The sequence below is a fragment of the Ochotona curzoniae genome, unplaced genomic scaffold (genome assembly GCF_017591425.1).
Source record: "Ochotona curzoniae isolate NIBS_2020 unplaced genomic scaffold, NIBS_Ocur_1.0 contig_2688, whole genome shotgun sequence".
NCBI classification, from domain to species: domain Eukaryota; kingdom Metazoa; phylum Chordata; class Mammalia; order Lagomorpha; family Ochotonidae; genus Ochotona; species Ochotona curzoniae.
This window is the reverse complement of record NW_024465553.1, coordinates 432,986-452,447: the sequence shown is the minus strand read 5'-3', so window position 1 is coordinate 452,447 and position 19,462 is coordinate 432,986. Positions and strand designations below refer to the sequence as shown.

Sequence of the window (19,462 nt, the reverse complement as noted above, 5' to 3'; positions counted from 1 at the left end):
GCAGACGTCAAGGCCCCGCCGCGCGAGGCCGCGCTGCCGTGGGCTCGGCCGGGGCTGCCGCGAGCGTGCGGGCGCGCCGGGCATGTCCTAGGCGGCCCCGCGCTGCGCTCGGCCGGGCCGAGCCGGGACGGAGCCAGGACGGAGCCGGGGCCGCGCCGCAGGTAGGACGCGCCGGGCCCGCTCTCGCCGCGGCCTCCCCGCTCTCCGCCCGCACCTGCGCGCCCCGGGCCGCGCCGCGATCGGGGAGACTCCCTGGAGAACCGGCCGGGCCCGGTCCCGACAAAGGCGCGGGGGCGGGGAGCGCCGGCACACCTGGCCGGGCCGGTCCCCGCCTGCGCGGAGGCGGCCGGGGTCTGCGCCAGGCCGGGAGGGGCCGCCCCGCGCGCGTCCACGCGGCGGGGCCTGGGCGTCTGGGTCCGCGCCCGGCACCCGCACGGCCATGGCCGCCCCGGCGGGCGCCGATTCAGAAGGCGCCGCTCCCTCTCCCTGTGTCCCGGAGGCCGCCCAGGCCGCCTCGCTCCCGCCGGCCTCTCCTCCCGGTCCCCTCCTCCTCCTCTCCCCATTTCCCTTCGCCAGCGCCGTCTGCCCGCGGTCCCTGTCTCCTTGCGCCCTGCCCTGCCTGCATCCCGCACCCGTCCTTGTCTCCCGCATTGTGGGGCGGCTGGGGACACCCTGGGGCGTTTTTAGTTCTCCCTTCCCGGGAGACCGGTGCTTCCGCAGCCCGAGCCGGCCCCAAGCCTTTGCGGGATGGGATGGCGGAGGCAGGCGGCGGCCGGCTGCGGCTTAGCCGGCAGGGCCACGAAAGCTTGGCCGGAGTGGGAATCCCCAGGCCTGCTGCTGCTGGGTGGCTGGGAGCTGCTGCAGGTGACAGTGGGGTGTGTGGCGTGGGCCTGGGTTGGGCGCCGCTGCCCTGCTGGAGCTACAGGCGGAGGCTGTGCCCAGGGTCCCGTGCTGGGGGCTTGAGGCCCCACTCGCTCGGGCTCCAGTGCCTGCCTCCCGGCTGGACCCTAAAAAGCAGCAGGGCCCAGCGCTGCCTCCTGGCTCCCGGTCTGTTGACTCCGCCTGCCTGCCCAGGGGATCCTGGCCTTGGTCCCCACTGCCCACCTGGAAGGAGGCTGAGGCCCTGCCCCTCCCACAGGCGCTCTGAACGACCCTCCTTCCTCCCCTCCCTGGGCAGAGGGACTGGGTGTGGCCTGGTGCGCGTGATCATGGTGGCTGTTGCATTTCCGGGACCTGTGTGTGGCCTGTATGTCTGCCCTGGCCCCACCTGGCCCCTCCCCCTCCCCACCTGCTTTGCTCCCTGCAGCTGGCCACTGTCCCTCTGCCCACCTCTGCCTTGCCTCTGCTGCCTGAAGGTGGTGTCACCAGGCCCCTGCCAGCACAGCTCATCCTGCTCAGCTTGCTTGCTTGCCATGCCCGCTCCTGACTTCTGTCGGTGTGTATGTGAGCATGGGCACCTGGCCAGGCTGTGCTCATGGCCAGCTGTTTCTAGTGGTCATTCAGGCTTTCCCCCCCTTCCCAAGGACCTCTAGTGCTGCCCAGTTGGCTGGCCACAGCACAGGCCCTCATATCCCTTCTTGACCCATGTCACAGCCTCAGGCACACAGGCCCGTGCCCGGTCCCCCATGGTGGTCTGTGGTCCAGGGGTGCGTGAACCTCCCTTGCTGGGTGCACACAGGTCAGGGCCACGTCCCCAGCTCTGTACCTGCTGCTCTTGTCACATCTGGCACAATGCCGCAGGCTGTGCTAGCAGCTGCTCCCACCACCAGCTTTCCTGAGCACATGTGTCCACAGCGTGAGGGGGGCAGGCCGGGCAGGACCTGTCATGGCTGGAGCCCAGCATCTCTCGAGGTGGTCAGCGGCAGCCAGCTGGGGTGACCGGGGGCTCCACTCTGACCCCTGCTTCCCACAGAGTCGGGCGGGCCTGGCCGGTGCCAAGATGAGCGTCACGTCATGGTTCCTGGTGAGCAGTAGTGGCACGCGGCACCGGCTGCCTCGGGAGCTCATCTTCGTGGGGCGTGATGAGTGTGAGCTCATGTTGCAGGTGAGCAGGCCAGCCAGAACTGGACTCCGGCAGTATCCTGGGTGGGTGCTGACAGAGCCCCATGTGGTCACTAGTCTCCCCATAACTTGGGGCTCTGCTAGGCTCAGCAAGGCCGATGCCCCTCAGCGTCGGCTGGGTGCTGCCCTGCAGGGCCTTCCAGGCCCACCAGGTGCAGGACGGGGCGCCCTGGCGGTGGTCCCTGGTGGCACGCTCAGAAGGAAGAGACTCTCCGGGGGTGCTGTCCCATCCAGTCCCCCTGCATGGGGCAGGAAAGCTACCTTGAGCCCCAGAGACTCCACGGCCCACTGTGGCCCTTGTCACAGCCCTGGCTGCCAGACTGCACACCCAGAGCTGCCCAAGGCTCTGGCAGCGGCTTCGGGCTGTGTCGGGGCCATCCTGTGCCAGCCATGCTGAGGTGGGACTCTATAGCAGTGTGGTGTGACGAGGGGACCAGACCAGGTGAGCAGGGCAAGAGGGCTTCAGGCAGTAGCCTTGGACACTGGGCATGTGGGCAGCACGTATGTGCTGACTGCTGGCTTGTCGTGGCAGTACCAGGAAGTGTGTCTGGCTGTAGGCTCCCTCACTACGTGGTCCCTGGGAGGCCTCCAAAGCAGGGCACGGTGCCTATGGACACTGGGTTGGGGGGGGGGAGATGAAGCCAGGCCCCCAGCTCTGTTTGCTCCAGCCACAGCTTGGGGGCCACCAGGCCCTTGGTCCGAGGTGGGTAGGAGGGCATCTTGAGGGAAGCAGCCCTGAAGCCTTTGCTGGGAGGGATGCAGGGATGCCCTTGTCAGACCCCTTGGCCTGTTTGGCTGCTTTCCCAGGGACTGGGGAGGCCGCTGTGGTTTGGACTCTGACCCCAGTTTCTGGGCCTAAGGGGGATAGCACAGAGCTCAGGTGCCAGCTTACACACACAGGCACACATGTAGGTTTGGTCACCTATGGGGGGAGGTGTCCTGCATGTCCCGGGCTGCAAGTGGCCAGTGCCAGGGTCCGGGGCTCCTGCATGAGCTCCAGGGGGACCCAAGCCCTGAGCTGCCTTTAGTATCCCAAAGGCTGGCCCAGCCTCGGTGGCCTCCCTGGCTCGAGGGATTCCTCTGGCTTCTCCTGGCCCTGGCCCCAGGAGAGGGCCCTGGCCCTCAACCAGGCCTGAGGCTCCTTGGCTGGGATCAGGATGGACACAGCTGCCCTCCAGATACCCAAGGTGACGTGTGGTGTGGGGGTGGGGCAGTGGGGCCCACCTTGTGAGCCACTGAACGTAGGCCTGAGGCCCAGGGAAGTTGGTGGTGAAACACACCCAATGGGGTTGCTCTGGGTGTGTATGCAGGTGGCCATCCTGGCCAGGGAGTACACAAGCCTGGGGACTGCGCCTCCTCAAGACAGTACCACTCCCTTCCTGCCTCCCCCGGGTCCTGCAGGAGCCGGGCTGGCTGTCCCTGCCTGCCCTTGGGAGGGAACGGCCTGTTCCCGGGCCTGTGCCTGGTGCCAGAGGGTTCCCAGTCCTCCCACCGCTGGCTCAGAAGCCCTGGGGCCTGAAGGGGCATCAGCCAGAGTGGCCCTGGCTGACTGTGGCTGCTCTGAGGCCAGGGTGCTGGACTGTGTGTGCTGGGTGCTGCACTGTGTGTGCTGGGTGCTGGGCTGTGTGTGCTGGGTGCTGGACTGCGTGTGCTGGATGCTGGACTGTGTGTGCTGGGTGCTGGACTGTGTGTGCTGGGTGCTGGACTGCGTGTGCTGGGTGCTGGACTGTGTGTGCTGGGTGCTGGACTGCGTGTGCTGGGTGCTGGACTGTGTGTGCTGGGTGCTGGGCTGTGTGTGCTGGGTGTTGGGCTGTGTGTGCTGGGTGCTAGGCTGTGTGTGCTGGGTGCTGGACTGTGTGTGCTGGGTGCTGGGCTGTGTGTGCTGGGTGCTGGGCTGTGTGTGCTGGGTGCTGGGCTGTGTGTGATGGGTGCTGGACTGTGTGTGCTGGGTGCTGGGCTGTGTGTGCTGGGTGTTGGGCTGTGTGTGCTGGGTGCTGGACTGTGTGTGCTGGGTGCTGGACTGTGTGTGGTGGGTGCTGGACTGCGTGTGCTGGGTGCTGGGTTATGTGTGGTGGGTGCTGGACTGCGTGTGGTGGGTGCTAGGCTGTGTGTGCTGGGTGCTGGGCTGTGTGTGATGGGTGCTGGGCTGCATGTGCTGGGTGCTGGACTGTGTGTGCTGGAAGCTGGACTGTGTGTGGTGGGTGCTAGGCTGCGTGTGCTGGGTGCTGGACTGTGTGTGCTGGGTGCTGGACTGTGTGTGCTGGGTGCTGGACTGTGTGTGCTGGGTGCTGGACTGCGTGTGCTGGGTGCTGGACTGTGTGTGATGGGTGCTAGGCTGTGTGTGGTGGGTGCTAGGCTGTGTGTGCTGGGTGCTGGACTGTGTGTGCTGGGTGCTGGACTGCGTGTGCTGGATGCTGGACTGTGTGTGCAGGGTGCTGGACTGTGTGTGCTGGGTGCTGGACTGTGTGTGCTGGGTGCTGGACTGCGTGTGCTGGGTGCTGGACTGTGTGTGCTGGGTGCTGGACTGCGTGTGCTGGGTGCTGGACTGTGTGTGGTGGGTGCTGGGCTGTGTGTGCTGGGTGCTGGACTGTGTGTGCCGGGTGCTGGGCTGTGTGTGCTGGGTGCTGGACTGTGTGTGGTGGGTGCTGGACTGCGTGTGCTGGGTGCTGGACTGTGTGTGGTGGGTGCTGGACTGTGTGTGGTGGGTGCTGGACTGCGTGTGCTGGGTGCTGGACTGCGTGTGCTGGGTGCTGGGCTGTGTGTGCTGGGTGCTGGACTGCGTGTGCTGGGTGCTGGACTGTGTGTGGTGGGTGCTGGACTGTGTGTGGTGGGTGCTGAGCTGTGTGTGCTGGGTGCTGGACTGCGTGCTGGGGTGTTGGGCTGCGTGTGTGGTGGGTGCTGGGTGCGTGCTAGGTGCGTGCTAGGCTGCTGGGCTGCAGCAGCGGGGTACTGGGCATGCTCATGCTGGGATGCTGTGCTGCATTTATTGGGTGCTTGACTACACCTCCTGGGGTGCTGGGCCCCTCAGCCCACGGGGCACACAGGTCGCTGGGCTTCTGAGGGCCGCCCGTTCGTATCTAGTCCCGCAGTGTGGATAGACAGCACGCCGTCATCAACTACGACCAAGAGAAGGACGAGCACTGGGTGAAGGACCTGGGCAGCCTGAATGGGGTGAGTTTCAGCACCCCACCAGCTCAGCTGCAACCTCTTTGGGTGGGCTCTGGGGGCCTACTGGCTGGTGAAGCACCTGTCCTCCCCACGGCGTTGGCGTGAGGCTCCACAGAGGCCTGTGCTGCCCAGCCAGGCCCACGGAGGCCGGGCGACATCCCTCGTTTCTGGGTGGCTCTGGTCACTCGTGGCTTCTTGGCAGACGTTTGTGAATGATATACGCATCCCGGACCAGAAGTACGTCACACTGAAGCTCAATGATGTCGTCCGCTTCGGCTACGATACCCTTGGGGTTTGGCGGGTACTGCCGGCCCTTGGCACCCCCTGGGGTCCCTGTGCCTTGGGGCGGACGGGGTAGCTGGGTGGCCGGATCTGGTTCCCGGAGCAGCGGGGAGGAGCTCCAGGGCGCTGGGTGCTGGAGCTGATCCTGGCCCCTCCCAGCTGTGTTCTCCTTAACATGTGACTACATCCCAACATGTATGTGCTGGAGCGAGTACAGCACCGTGTACCCGAGGAGGCGCTCAAGGTGGGTGTCCTGTCCTGTGGACAGCCCAGTGTGGCAGTGGGGGGGGGCTGTCCACTCCCTCCCTGCTTAGGTTCCCTGGGTGGGCTGTGCTGCAGACCCCAGGCTCTGTGGGTGGAGGGGGAGATGCGAGGCTCGGCCTGCCCTGGGCAGCTGGGAGGATGGCCAGCCCTCCCTCTCCTGCCCGCTTGCAGCACGAGAAGTACACCAGCCAGCTGCAGGTGAGCGTCACGGGTGCAGCTCCTGCGAGGGGCGAGGCTCAGCCTGAACCCCCACTCTACTGCGAGTCCTCGAACCCCAGGCCGGACAAGGGGGACCGCAGGCCAGGAGCAGGTAGGTGCTGGGAGACAGGGGCAGCTCCCCACACCTGTGGGGACTCTTAGTCGGCTGCTAACCTCCAAGGTCACAGCAATGCACAAGACTGAGGCTCCTGCCCCTGGCCCCTGCCCGTGCACACGTGTCTCATGTCCCTAGGCCCTGTCCTCTGCTAGTCCACCCTGGTGTTCCCAGGGGTCACAGAGGGTGTGACCTTGACACTGACCCTGCAGAGACCCCTGGCTGCTGGTGGGCGTGTGGTGAGGCGTGCCTGGGTGGCAGGGAGGCAAGGCCTGGGGGCTCAGCAAGTGCCCAGTGTGGCACAGAGGCACAGGAGTGAAGTGTTGTGGAAGGAAGTGGGACGGAGCCACAGCTGCCTGTGCGTGGTTCCACCTGCGTCGCGGTGCCGGTGAGAGCAGGCTTGTGCGGGAAGATTTGTGGGGGTTGTCTGTGCTGCCCGCTTGAACAGGGCAATGCAGCCTTGGGCCCGTGAGGTTTGCACAGGGACAGGCTGGAGCCGGAGCCTGGCCTGCCCACACTGGGATCTCCGTCCTCTGCAGAGGCAGCCACCTACCGCACACCCCTGTATGGGCAGCCCTCGTGGTGGGGGGAGGACGACGGTGATGGCACGCTGCCCGAGGGCCGGCACCAGGAGGAGCCCTGCCAAGGTGGGCGTCCGGGACCCCCGAGCAGCACAGGGGTGGCAGGGCTTTCTGGGAGAGTGGAGGGGTGAAGAGCGTGGCCTTGGTGTGGCCTGGAGGACTCAGGGGGTGTGGCTGGGGTGGGGCCAGGGCAGGGTGCAAGGGGGTGGGCTGGAGGTTTGATCTGAGGATGCCGTGCCCACAGAGCGCCCCAAGGAGCCACTGCCACTGCCGGTGGCTGACTCGGAGCCAGATGGCTCCCCGGCTGGCTTCCGAGCACCCGCTGACCCTCCGGGCTGCTCGTTCCGGCGCGAGCCCAGCTACTTTGAGATCCCCACGAAGGAGACCCCGGAGGCGCAGGCACAGACACAGGTGCAGGCAGTACCCAGGGGTAACGGTCGGGACCCAGAGGTGGCCCCTGTGGTGCAGAGCCACGCTTCCTTCACCATTGAGTTTGACGACTGCAGCCCAGGCAAGGTGAAGATTAAGGACCACGTCACCAAGTTCTCGATGCGCCAGCGGCGGCCCCCGGCCCGGGAGCCCACAGCAGTAGAGGTGGTCTCAGCTGAGACCAAGGTTGCCGACTGGCTGGTGCACAATGACCCAAGCCTGCTGCGGCGAGCAGGGCCCGGGGATGACCGCCACAGCACCAAGAGCGACCTGCCTGTCCATAGCCGCAGCCCCAAGGGTGAGTGCCTGGGCTGGCGGAGCCGGGAGTGGCCACAGGGCAAGAGCCACCCGCCTGGTCCTGCAGGTGCTTCATGGGTCAGCCTCCCAGGGCTCTCAAGATTGGTTACCACCTCTCCCCAGGCCACAAGCATGAGGATGGCACACAGAGTGACTCCGAGGATCCCCTGGCCAAGGCAGTGGCGGCGGCAGTGGCCGGGGCTTCCGTGGAGCCGGGCACAGAGCAGGTACGGCTACAACGGCAGATCAAGCGAGACCCCCAGGAGCTGCTGCGTAACCAGCAGGCCTTTGTCATCGAGTTCTACGATGAAGACACGCCCCGCAAGAAGCGCTCCCAGTCCTTCACGCATGCCCCACCCGGTGATCCCAGGGCCGACAAGCGCCGTGGTCCCTCTGGGCCGGCCGAGAGGGACCGGGCAGCCCCAGGTGCTGTGGGACCCCAGAGGGCCAGCTCGCTCAAACGTGAGAAGACTGAGGAGAGGCTGGGAGGCCCCGCCCCCACACCCCGTACCCCTGCCCGCTCCTTCGGCAGCATGGGGCGCCGCTCCCGCCTGGCGCAAGACTTCATGGCTCAGTGTTCAGGGAATAGCCCCCCAACCGCCCAGCCTGGGCCTGAAAAGGCACCCCCCATCCTGCCTGCAGCCCTGATGCCCCGGGGGCCCAGCCCTGCGGTGCCCCCTGTCCCCCAGGCCCCTGGTGCTGACCCCCAGCCGCCCAGGGCAGGCAGAGTAGAGGAGGACGACAGTCTGAGTGACGCGGGCACCTACACCATTGAGACGGAGGCGCAGGACAAGGAGGTGGAGGAGGCCCGCAGAATGATTGACCAGGTGTGTGGGGGCGGGGGGGGCCAGGCAGCCAGGCCCTGTGTCCTAGCACCCCTGACCTGGTGCCTGCCATCTCCTCCCGCCAGGTCTTCGGAGTGTTTGAGTCCCCTGAACTTTGCAGGGCGTCTTCGGCCGCCTTCCGCCCAGTTATCAGGGGGGACCGGGAGGAGCCCGTGGACGCAGCCGTAGCCCAGCGTGTGGCCGTGCTGCAGGAGTTTGCTGCTCGGGCACCAGGCATGGCACCTGCAGCGGAGCACCAGGTACTGAGCAGAAGGCATGAAGTGGGTGGTGATGGGGATGGGCCTCACCCCAGTGCACCTCCCCTGGTGGGTGTGCCAGGTTCAGGTGTGTCCAGGTCTGGGCAGGACCCGAGCAGTGCTGAACCCAGCGGGCAGCGCCACTAGACTCACGCAGGCCTGAGCGAGGCCACAGGGACTCCTGGCTGCTCTGGCAAGCTGCCCACGCCCTGCCTGCACATGCGCCTGCCCTCTTGCCATAGGGACCGCAGCTGCCTGGCTCTCCTGGAGCTCAGAAGTGGGTGTCCCGCTGGGCCAGCCTAGCTGACAGCTATTCAGACCCTGGACTGGCTGGTAAGTGGACCCTGTGCTGTGGTGAGGCCACATGGGGGCCTCATCCTGTGCACGGCCTGTAGGCCGTGGTCCCTGACAGATACCCTTGTGCTTCACAGAGGACAGCCCTGGACGCAGGGCAGGGGAGCCGGAGGGGGTCCCGCCCGCACGCACACGGAGGCTGCTCCCCCAGCTGCCTGGCGACAGGGCGGACGGCCCTGTAGGCCCCGATGCTGCACGGAGGAGTGGGCCTAGGCCGCCCGAGCTGGGCAGTGAGCCAAGTGGCTGCCTTATAGGCCGGGAGGATGTCGACCCCGACAGCCTCAGCGATACCAGTGGGTCTGACGGCAGCCGGGGCCCTGAGCGGGGCCGGGAGCTGCAAGAGGGACTGGCTTGGAGCCAGGAGCGACACTCGTCACGGGCTGCCAGAGAGCCGGCCCCCACCTCCTTCTTCATCGGAGACCAGAACGGGGACACCACTTTCCCTAGGAAACCAGCAGTGGCTCCCGGGGAGGTGGGGGGTGCCCCGGCCAGGGCTGGTTTATGCAGCAGCAGCGGCGGGAAGCTGGCCCTCCAGCTGCGGGCAGGACGATCCCCAGAGCCAGACAGCCCCGGCCTGGCCCTGCCCAGGGAGACCTCCTCCAAGGAGCCGGCCAGTGGCCCTCCAGCCCCTGAGCAGCCCTTGCGCGTCTCCAGCCACCCACTCCTGCAGGACCTGGCCACTACCCGGGCCTCCCGCCTGGACCTCTCCACGCAGGACACACAGCTCCTGCTGAAGGACACTGAAACAGCCCTGGCTGCCCTGGAGGCCCGCCTGTTGTCCAAGACTGCAGACAGCGACGGGGGCAGCATGCCCGGGCCCCCCGAGGATTCCTTATCTGGAGACTCCGATGTGGACACAGCCAGCACCCTTAGTCTGCTCAGCGGCAGGAACGGACCCAGCCCCACCACGCCCCCGGCCCTGGGGCTGCAGAAGGAGAAGCCGCCAGCCACACTGGACTCGGGCAGCGCCCGCGGAAGGCCCTCTGAGAAGCAGCCTCACCCACCAGGCCCCACGGACCCAGGCCGCGGGGAGCCAGCCCGGCACCTGGCTGTGCGGCATGGTCCTGGGCCCCGGGGAGCCCTCGACTGGCCGGAGGAAGAACGTGGTCCCAGCTCAGACCACGAGGCGCCCGAGGCCACGGGGGCAGGGCGGCTAGGTGTCACACGGAGGCCAGCAGCCCCACCGCCATCCCCAGCCACCCGGGAGGAGCCAGGCCGCAGCTCCACCAGTGCCCAGAAGGTGCAGCAGGCTCTGACCCGCTCCAACAGTCTGTCCACACCCCGGCCCACACGGGCTTCCCGGCTGAGGCGCGCCCGGCTCGGGGATGCCTCGGACACTGAGGCTGCGGACAGTGAGCGGGGAGCTCTGGGCAATCCCGAACCTGCGGGCCGGTCGGCCGCTGAGCAGACCAAGAAGCTGTCACGTCTGGACATTCTGGCCATGCCCCGGAAGCGGGCAGGTTCCTTCACAGGACCCAATGACACGGACACAGGCCCGGCTCGTCCCGGCTTCTCGGGCCACAGCGCAGAGCTGTGCCGCACCAACCGCAAGCCCACCATGGCCGAAGCCCGGGCCATTGCCCGGAAGGCCGCTGCCACCAGCACAGCCACCTCAAGTCCCCGCCAGCCCTTCAGCAGGGCCCGCCCGGGTAGCGCAAGATATGCATCCAGTGAGTGTCTGGGGCTGGGCAGGGCAGGGGCCCAGGGAGGAGCCTGTTCCGAAGCTGGGCATCCCAAGCTGGGCAGCTGAGCCAGCCAAGTGACACCGGCCCTGCGTGGCCTGCCTCCCTCTCCACCCTGCTGTATCTTTCTGTCCGCTGGAAGCCTCTATGGCATGCATGAACCCATGGGCTGCTGCGCTTACAGAGGTGGCCCAAGCCAGCCTGGCTTGCCCTGTCCAGCGAGGAACACTCACCCTGCCAGTCGGATTGGTTTGAAGCCACAGTGCTGCCACCCCACCCCCTGCCTGCCTGTTGCGCGGGTTGGGTGGCCCAGGCCAGGCTGGTACCCCCCATAGGGGGATGAGACCTGAGCAAGGGTGCTGAGGGGCAGCTGGCCTCAGTAGCAGGGGACAAGGGTCAGGTTAGCCCTGCCTGGCCAATGTGCAGCCCTTGGCATAGCTTTAAAGTGGCTGTGGGGCTTGGGCGGGGCAAGACCATGATGACTGCAGGGAGGCGTTCTGTCCCCACCCTCCTGGGCTGGTCCAGCGGGGAACTACACTCCGCTCTGTGTCTCCCTTCCTGGCATGCCGGGCACACATCCTCCCGCCACGCGTAGCCCCACTCCAGCAAGCAGGTTCAGCCGCGTATGCATGTGGTTCGGCCAGGTGGCGTTTCTGCGCCTGGGCTGGCTCCTGGGAGTGGGGTCGTGGCCATGGCGTAGCCTGTCTCGGCGCGGGCCCCGGGCTGCGTGGACGCTGAGTGCCGCTCTCTTCTGTTCTTGCTCACCAAGACCCACGTCGCCGGCAGCAGGGATCGGATTGCACGTCCACTTCCGAGGAGGAGTACGGCTCCCATCATGGCTCCCCCAAACACACTCGCTCCCATGCCTCAACAGCCACGCAGACGCCGCGGGCGGGCAGCTGCAGCCGGGCTCGCGCACGGCCTTCCGGCCCCCGGGACACAGATGACGAAGAACCCGACCCGTATGGCTTCATCGTGCAGACGGCCGAGATCGCGGAGATTGCCAGGTGAGTGGTACGCGCCGTTTCCGACTCAGGAGTCTGCCGTGACTTACCCCTGCGTGCACCCACATCTACCAGCCACCCCATCCACCACACGCCCTTCATGTGGCTTGCCGCAGTGAGTAGCTGAGGCACACCCTTGTGAGGGGGTGCAGGTGGGGGTAGCCTGGCCTGCTGTCCATCTGCCCCACCGTGACCCTGGAGTCCAGGGCCCTGGGCTCTTGCTGTCACGGCCTAGGCTCATCCCCTTTGCTTACATGTCCACCTCTGCTCCACTGAGTCCATTCACGTCACATGGGCCCTAGTGGCAGGAGGAAGAACGTGGTCTGGCTGGATGTGGTATTGGCCCCAGCCCAGCCCCTCATGGATCGGGGACTGACCATGCCCCCGGTCGGACACGGCTGAGACCAGGCTAGGAACCACTGTCCTGGCCCCATGCCTCCGCTGGCTGTCCCCTGCCCTGGGCGCTACGCTCTGCAGACAAGGCCCCTTGCAAGCTGCTGTCTCACTGGCCGCAGACTCAGTCAGACACTGGTGAAGGACGTGGCCATCCTGGCACGAGAGATCCACGACGTGGCTGGGGAGGGCGATGACTCCCTGGGCTCTGGGGGGCCCGCCCGAAGCCCCTCTCTCGGCAGTGTGCCCAGCACCCCTGCCTCCACCATCTCTGCCCGGGAGGAGGTAAGCCCATGGCCGGATCGGTGGTGGACGTGCCGCCCGCTGTCGGGAGCTGTGGGCGCTCATGCACACAGCTGTACCAGGCTAAGCCTTGCCCCCCGCAGCTGGTGCAGCGCATCCCGGAGGCCAGCCTAACCTTCCAGAAGGTGCCCCCTGGCTGCCTCAACTCCCGAGACTTTGACCAGAACATGAACGACAGTCGGGAGGACACGCTGGCGAACAAGACGCGGCTGCGGAACCATGAAGAGGCACGTGGGGCTGCTGGGGAGCGAGGAGGGCCTGGGGCCTTGCGGGCACCGGTCTATGCTGACACCAGCCCCTCCCAGGTGATCTTCGATAACCTGATGCTGAACCCGGTGTCCCAGCTGTCCCACGCCATCCGTGAGAACACGGAGCAGCTGGCAGAGAAGATGAAGTGAGTCGGTAGTCTGTGCCTGAGCTGCTGGTGTGTGTGAACTGGAAGGAGCAGGGCCACAGCCCCTTGGGCATACATGTGTGTGCACAGCCTGACAGGCTCGTGAGTGTGCATCAGTGCACACGGCCTTGTGGGAACTGCGTGTGTGTAAGAGGCAGCAGAGCCCCCTGAGTTTGGCCCAGCAAGCACACCTTGAACTCGGTACTGTTGGCCCCAGCTCAGCCCCCAAGCTCCTGTGTCCAGTGCAGAGGTGGATTGAGGTGCCAGCCAGCCCTAGTCCTGCTCTGAGCATTCATTTGCCCGTGACCCAAGCATGGCAGGGAGAGGCCATTTGGGCATGAAAGTCACCTTGGCTCCATCCCACCACCCCCAGGATCCTCTTCCAGAACACGGGCCGGGCGTGGGAGGACCTGGAAGCCAGAATCAACACTGAGAATGAGGTGCCCATCCTGAAGACATCCAACAAGGTGCGAGCCCGCACACAGCTGTCTCGGCCTCAGCCGTCCCTGTCTGGACAGGGCCATGCCTGGGCCTGGGCCCTCCCTGGGCCTGGTCCCTGTACCAATGCTGCCCCCTTGCCTCTCTAGGAAATCAGCTCCATCCTGAAGGAACTGAGGCGTGTGCAGAAGCAGCTGGAAGGTGGGTGCAGCTCCGCTGGGGGGCGGGGAGAGGATGGGCACCGAGCGGGGAGAGCCTGACCCTCCCTGCTCCTGCCTCAGTCATCAACGCCATCGTGGACCCCAGCGGGAACCTGGACCTGCTGGCCGAGAACAGGGGCTGTGGTGGCACCACCCAGCTAGGGCTGGGGAGAGGCCGCGTGGCTGGCCAGAGCCCATTTTCACCATCCTCGGCAGACGCCCTGCTGCCCAGCCTCACTGCCAGGAGCTGCCCACCGCGGGCCAGCTGCGGGTCACCTGGACGCTCGGAGCCTGCCTTCCTCCCTGACGCCGAGCGGTTCCTGATTTAGCCACGGGCCAGGCCGGGGCTCCTCGTATGTGTGTGCCCTGTGCCTGCCCGGCTGCAGGTGGCTCCCCGTGAGGGCCCCACAGGTGCCATGACCCTGGGCGGGTGCCCCCACACCCAGGCCCCCCAGCCCTAGCCACCGCCTGTCCTGGCCCCCACTCCTTTCCACTGCTGTGGTGTTTGTCTTAGCTTTAGGGAAGGCGGGATCTGTGCCATTGGAGGGCCCCCAGGGCCATGGCCCTGCGTTTGGAGCAGGAGCGGCTGGAGGTGGTGATTCAGTGCCAAAACCCCATGTTGGGAGGGCTAGGGCTGCTGCCCCGCCTCTCCCCAGGCCTGACTCCAGCAGCAGAAGTCCCGCTGCTCCAAACCTTTGGTGCCAATACAGCTACCAATCCCAAGCTGGGGGCTGCCCCAGAGGAGCTGGCCTGGGTCAGTCTGGGCACAGCCCTGTGGTACACACACCTGTAGACATGGCACAGCCACACAGGTCCACACACACGGCTGAAGGTGTGCCCGGACATAGCCACATGTCATACACAGCTGAAGGCATGCCCAGGCACTGCCTGCTGTCTAGGGGCATCCTGGTAAGGGTTCCCGGAGGCCTGGGTGTGGCTGGGCGGTCTCCCCCACCCAGAGACCTCAGCCGTGCTCCTGAAGGCTATAGGCCATCTGCAACGTACCCTGTACATAAGGCTTGGGTGGTGGTCCTGCCGTCCCAGCTCTTCCAGCAGGGAGCAGTGAGCAGAGGGTGGCCCCTGCAGGGCTGCTAAGCCAAAGAGCCCATTGGCTGTGGTGTGGGACAGGTGCCCATCCCCCCAGTGTCCTTGCGAGTGCTGGGCCTGCTGCAGGCCCAGTGGGCGAGTCTGCTGTTTACACTGAGCTGACTGTCGAGTGCACGGGTCCCGTGTGCCTGCGCCCCAACTGCCTGGCACGTGTGTGTGTGTATGTGTGTGTGTGTATGTGTGTATAGGGGAGGGTGGCCGGGTGCCCCTATCCCCAGGAAGCCTGCTGTCCATTCAGAGGAGGCACTGGCTACGGCCTGCCCTGCATGTCCTAGCCGGAAGCTGGCTGCCCACTCCGTCGTCCACCCTGGACATCGCTGTTCACTTTGGTTGTTCACGAATCCGTGCTCTCACGTTGAGTTCTGCTCCCAGCCCTGGGACTGCCACCCCGCAGGCTTCCGGGAGCCACCCTCACACGTTTGTTCTCAGGTGGTCTTGTGCTGTCTCTGGAAAGTTATTTTATATGATTTGTCATGGAGTTTGTTCTAATAAATCATTCTGTCACATGGCAGCATGCCGGCGTCCCTCGTCCTGGCCTCATTCAGGGACCACGGTGCCAGGAGGGGTGCCTGAGGTAGGCTGGCCACAAACCAGGGAGGCTGCCAGGAGTGAGCTAGGCAAGGAGAAGCCTATGGGGTCTGGCTGCCAGCTCTCTCCAGGGGCAAGAAAGCATTTTCCCCAAACCTGCCTGTGGACAGACCTGCATGGCCTCCTAGGCACGTCAGCACGTGAGCCCCGCTGAGTGGCTGCCTCCCCTGTGCCTGCCGACAGCTGTGAGAAGATGGGAACAAGTGTCCCCTGCTGGTGACACCGGCACCTCCTCCCTTTAGGGATAGGCATGAGGCGGGGTCCCAAGGTGTGGGGCCGGCCCCTCCCCACTCATGACTTGGAGTCAACTCTAAACCACGATACACCCGGGGACCTCTCCATTGAAGGTATGTCCAGCTGTGGGTTCTCTTAGGGGAGGGAGCAGCTCTCACAGAGCGGGAAACAGTTTCTGGCCATAGGTGCAACCTGGGGTGTGCCGAGGGACCTCCAGGACAGTGCCCAGTGGGCCTGGGTCAGCGAGCAGGTAGCCAGTGCCTGTACAGTGTGCCCCTGCCGGGAGTTTGTATGAACCTTGCCGATGGCATGTTTCCAGAGCAGGCTGCAGGTACCCAGCAGCTGGGCTTGAGGGTGGGGAGAGCCCACCCTGCTGAACCCTGTTCATAGCTATGGGCAGGACCCAGGTAATACCCAGCAGATAACAGTGTCTGGGTGTGCCCCTGCTGGCCGGCTGCTGCCCCATATTCCCTCCTCTGCAGTCTAAGAGCCTGCAGGTGGCAGCCCAGCACCCATGCTGTGGCTCTGCCCTCATGCTCCCTGGAAAAGATCCCTGCCACTTGGGGCAGGAGCCACCTCTGCCATCGTGGCAGTGGAGAGGGTGGCGGGCAGCACTGAGTGGCCGGGGGCTCAGGCAGCACCACACGCCCACAGGACAGGGCCAGGGCCCAGGCAGATGTCGTATTGTCCAGCAACGGGCCCTGGTGACCCAGGGACCCCTGTAGCAGCTCAGGATCTCAAGTGGCATTTAGGGGTTCAGGGCTCCTCAGCTGTCACCTGCAGGTGAATCCAGGGCTAGGGCCCTATCAGGAACAAGGCACACAGCATGAGGAGCCTCTGGCTCTCTCAACACCAGGGCATACCTAGTGCCCTTGCTGGGCCACGCTATCTGGGTTTTTTTTTGCCCCTCCCCCAGCCTTTCCCCTGGATCAGAGGGCCCCAACCTCTCTGAGCTCTGGATGGCCCTTCACATCCGGCCCCTCCTAACTCCCTCCCTGGGGAGCTCGCCAGGATACCAACCCAAGCTCACTTGTATACTTGTGGCCTCAAATCCTGGTCAACTGTCCCAACCTTGGTTCTGTCTCCAGGCTTGCGTATAGCTCCAAGCCTTGCTACTGTGCTCAGTACTTGCCTGCTTACACCTGACAGTGCCTTCCAGAAGGTTCTGGTCTTTGGTTCTGATGGGGTCTAGGGCCTGTTGCCACACACTTGGCTCAGGTGACCACACCTCCCTCAGGGTGACCTCTAGGGCTCGCTCCGTGGCAGAGCCCTCCACAGGGACTCAGTGGAATGTGGTTTAGAGACGCCTGTAGCTGCACCTACAAGAGGGGAGTGTGTACAGGCTGGGGGTGGCCTCCAGCCTTCATCCAGCCCCCTCCCCCACCGGGGCTGTGGCTGCCACCTCGCCCAGTCAGAGCAAGCACTTGCTCTCTGGAGCCAGGCAGCCTGCACCACTCCGCCCCTGCCTGGCTCATCTGGACCTGGCCTAGGCCTGGGATTGCAACCCGCACTTCCTGGGGCAAGGGGCACTCTCTGGGCAGCAGCTCCCATGTCCCCTTACTTGGGTGGCCTCCCTGGCAGCTATAGAGAAGGGCTCAGGAAGGAGACCCCTCTGTGCTCAGCTGCAGCCCCCACAAGGGACCGACTGCCTCAGGATGGAAATCCTGTTAGCCGAGAAGAGCTGGGTCCAGGTTCCAAATATGCCTGGTAACAGTCTGCACATGGCCCAGGGAGCGTCAGCGGGCACTGGAGGGTTCAGAGGGAGTCAGGGCAGTAGGAAAGCTGTGGAAAGCCTTGGGCCTCACTCCATGTCCCAACTGGGGCCCTCTCCCCACGCCCCAGTTCCTCCCAGCGCCAGGCTCGTCTGTCCTTTCCAGCTGTGACTTGGGGCTTTGATGCCAGGCAAGATGAGAGGGACAGCTGGTCAGGGGTGGGCAGGTTGAGACACATCCTAGCCTGTCTTCTGGTCCACTTTTCAGGGTAGGAGGCGTGTGGGATGTGGGGTGCAGGGGGCAGGAGTAGCTCAACTTGGACCTGGAACAAAGCAGGGGACTCAGCGATCGCTTTATTGCACACCAGGAGCAGCCACGGGCCCCCTGGCCAGCATGGGGACACGAGCAGGGCTCCTAACAACCCACAGACTCCCACAGTGCCTTGAGCAGACAGTCATTCGCAGGGAAGCACGAAGGGGACTGCAGAGTTGCAGGGTTCCTTCCGGGGGGCGGCCACGTCCTCCCCAATGGCCAGGTTGCATTCCTCTGCATCCCCTGTTCACAGGGATGGGGACGGAGGGTCCTGGATGGCCTTTTTGGGGAGTTCCTCACGCACAGCCGGGGCCACCCACTCCTTCCTTCTCTTCGGGGGAGAGACTTTCTTGGGCATCAAAGAAAGTCGCAGCCTCTTCCTGGGCTTCTGACCCTGTCAGCCCCACCTCGCCCTCCACTCCAAGCCTGCTCTTGGGAGCTGAAGAAGAGAACCCGAGCTTGGGGAGTCGGAACCAGCCGGCCCTCTCGTGCCTCCGTGGCCAGGCCTCAGGCTGTGTCTGGACGGGAGCTTGTCTTGGGCCATGGGCTTCGGCCACAGGTTTCGTGGTGTCCACAGAGGAGGAAAAGCCGATGCTGGGAAGCCAGAACCACAGACGAGACTTGTGGCTGTCAGGCTGCTGCGGCGGCTCACTGGCTGCTGCGGGCTCTGAGCCATCCCCCATGGGAAGCTTGAGCACGTCCGCTGGCTCCTCATCGGAGCATCCGCTGGAGAGCGGCATCTCAAAGGGCCCCCCAGCATCGGGCTGCAGGGTCTCAGAGACCGAGGCTCCTGCGGGGGCTGCCTGCTTGGAGGGCCCTGGGAACTTCACCTTCAGCAAGGAGAACCCGTAGGAGGGCATTTGGACTTGGGACGTGGGGATCTCCGACTCCCGCACAATCTGAGTAGATACGATGTCGGATTGGGCAGGGTCGGTGGGCGTCGGTGTCGCCCTGCCTAGGACATCATCCGGGCTCTCACCCGCAGCCCTCTGGAAATGCGCCTGAGCCTTTGAGATAGGGGGTGATAGGTCAGCAGGGGACTCCTTGAACACCCCGGTGGCTGCCGGCAGGACGGCAGCTGTCCAGGGGCCAGTGTGCCCCTCCCCGAGGGCCTCGTCCACCCCGGCCACATAGCTTGGCACCTGCCTCACTGTGGGGATAAACACGACAGACTCAGAGCTGGGGCCCGGGAACGAGAATCTGGGGCCCTTTAGTTTGGGGAACTTGACTGTCAGCAAGGAATTTTGCCAGAGCTGCTCGGTGCTGACCACAGAGGCCTGGGAGCGCATGCCCATCCTGGATGCCGTGAGTCTGACAGGTCCCTGGGGCAGGGAAGGCCAGCTCTCAGCAAGCAGCTCTTGGGCTCCTAGCCTGGGGACAGCCCCACCGCCAGGGTCTTCCTGCGGGACTTGACTTCCTGGCAGCCTGGTGTCTAGCCCCTGGAGAGGCAGGGAGCCCGGGGCTGGTCGGCTGTGGATGGCAGGTAGGTCTTCCTCCAGCAGTGTTGCAGGAACACCCTCAGGTGCCATGGTGGCTGAGGGTAGTGGGCACGTGCCCGCCTGCAGCTGAGGCCCAGGGAGGGGCCACCCGTCCTCACTGGGGGTTCCCTGCTCCAGAGCCCCACCTCCGTCTAGGCATGGGGTGAGCCTCAAGCCTGGCATGTGGAACTTGGGCATCCCAAGCCTGCTCCCAGGTGCACCCCCTGACTGAGCTCCTGTGTGGTTGTCCTCTTGGGGGCCTGCTTCAGGGCCGCGCCCACCTAACTTCCCACAGTGCCCCTGCAGCAGGCCATCCCTTGCAGGGGCTGACCTAGCCGCAGGCCCAGCACCTGTCGGTGCTATGGCACCCTGGAGGGGAGGGCCCACCTCTCGCTGGGCCACAGGGATCTGTCCCTGACCCTCTGAAGTCTTCACTGGGGGAAGCCTGCCCATGCCTTTGTCCCCTTGCTTCTTGGGAAGCTGCTTATTCTGCATGGTCACGTGGGGAAGAGGACCCAAAGGCTGCAAGGCGGGGGCCCACAGGTCTGCTTCGGGGGGTGAAAACCCAAACTTTGGTTTAAAGAATTTAGGAAAACTCACCTGACCATGAGTTAGAGGCACTAGGGGATCGCCCAGGTGAAGGGGCGCAGTAGGTTGGGCCGCAGGGATGCCCATGTGGGACTGCGGGACAGTAGAGCTTCCAGTGCAAGAGCGAGGAGGAGACTGAGGGGCAGGTACCTGGTGCTGGCTGAGAGGGAATGGTTCAAGGGAGGGAGGGACGCAGGTG

At 65.3% G+C, this 19,462-nt stretch overlaps 1 protein-coding gene across 2 annotated transcripts; it reads left to right on the top strand.

The window, feature by feature from the left end:
* The first annotated feature begins 1,939 nt into the window (after positions 1–1,939).
* On the top strand, positions 1,940–14,860 carry CEP170B (centrosomal protein 170B). 2 transcript variants are annotated; one of them, XM_040975523.1, is made up of 18 exons: positions 1,940–2,044; positions 5,143–5,232; positions 5,432–5,510; positions 5,697–5,755; positions 5,947–6,085; positions 6,628–6,735; positions 6,914–7,396; positions 7,519–8,222; positions 8,306–8,479; positions 8,719–8,809; positions 8,908–10,500; positions 11,387–11,519; positions 12,032–12,194; positions 12,296–12,439; positions 12,518–12,606; positions 12,980–13,073; positions 13,194–13,245; positions 13,326–14,860. In XM_040975523.1, the coding sequence occupies exons 1-18, from the start codon at positions 1,940–1,942 to the stop codon at positions 13,571–13,573; spliced, it is 4,548 nt and encodes a 1,515-aa protein (XP_040831457.1). In that variant the 3' UTR covers positions 13,574–14,860. The 2 variants fall into 2 exon arrangements, with proteins under 2 accessions (XP_040831457.1, XP_040831456.1); XM_040975522.1 differs by having other exon boundaries at positions 11,282–11,519.
* Positions 14,861–19,462: the final 4,602 nt, after the last annotated feature.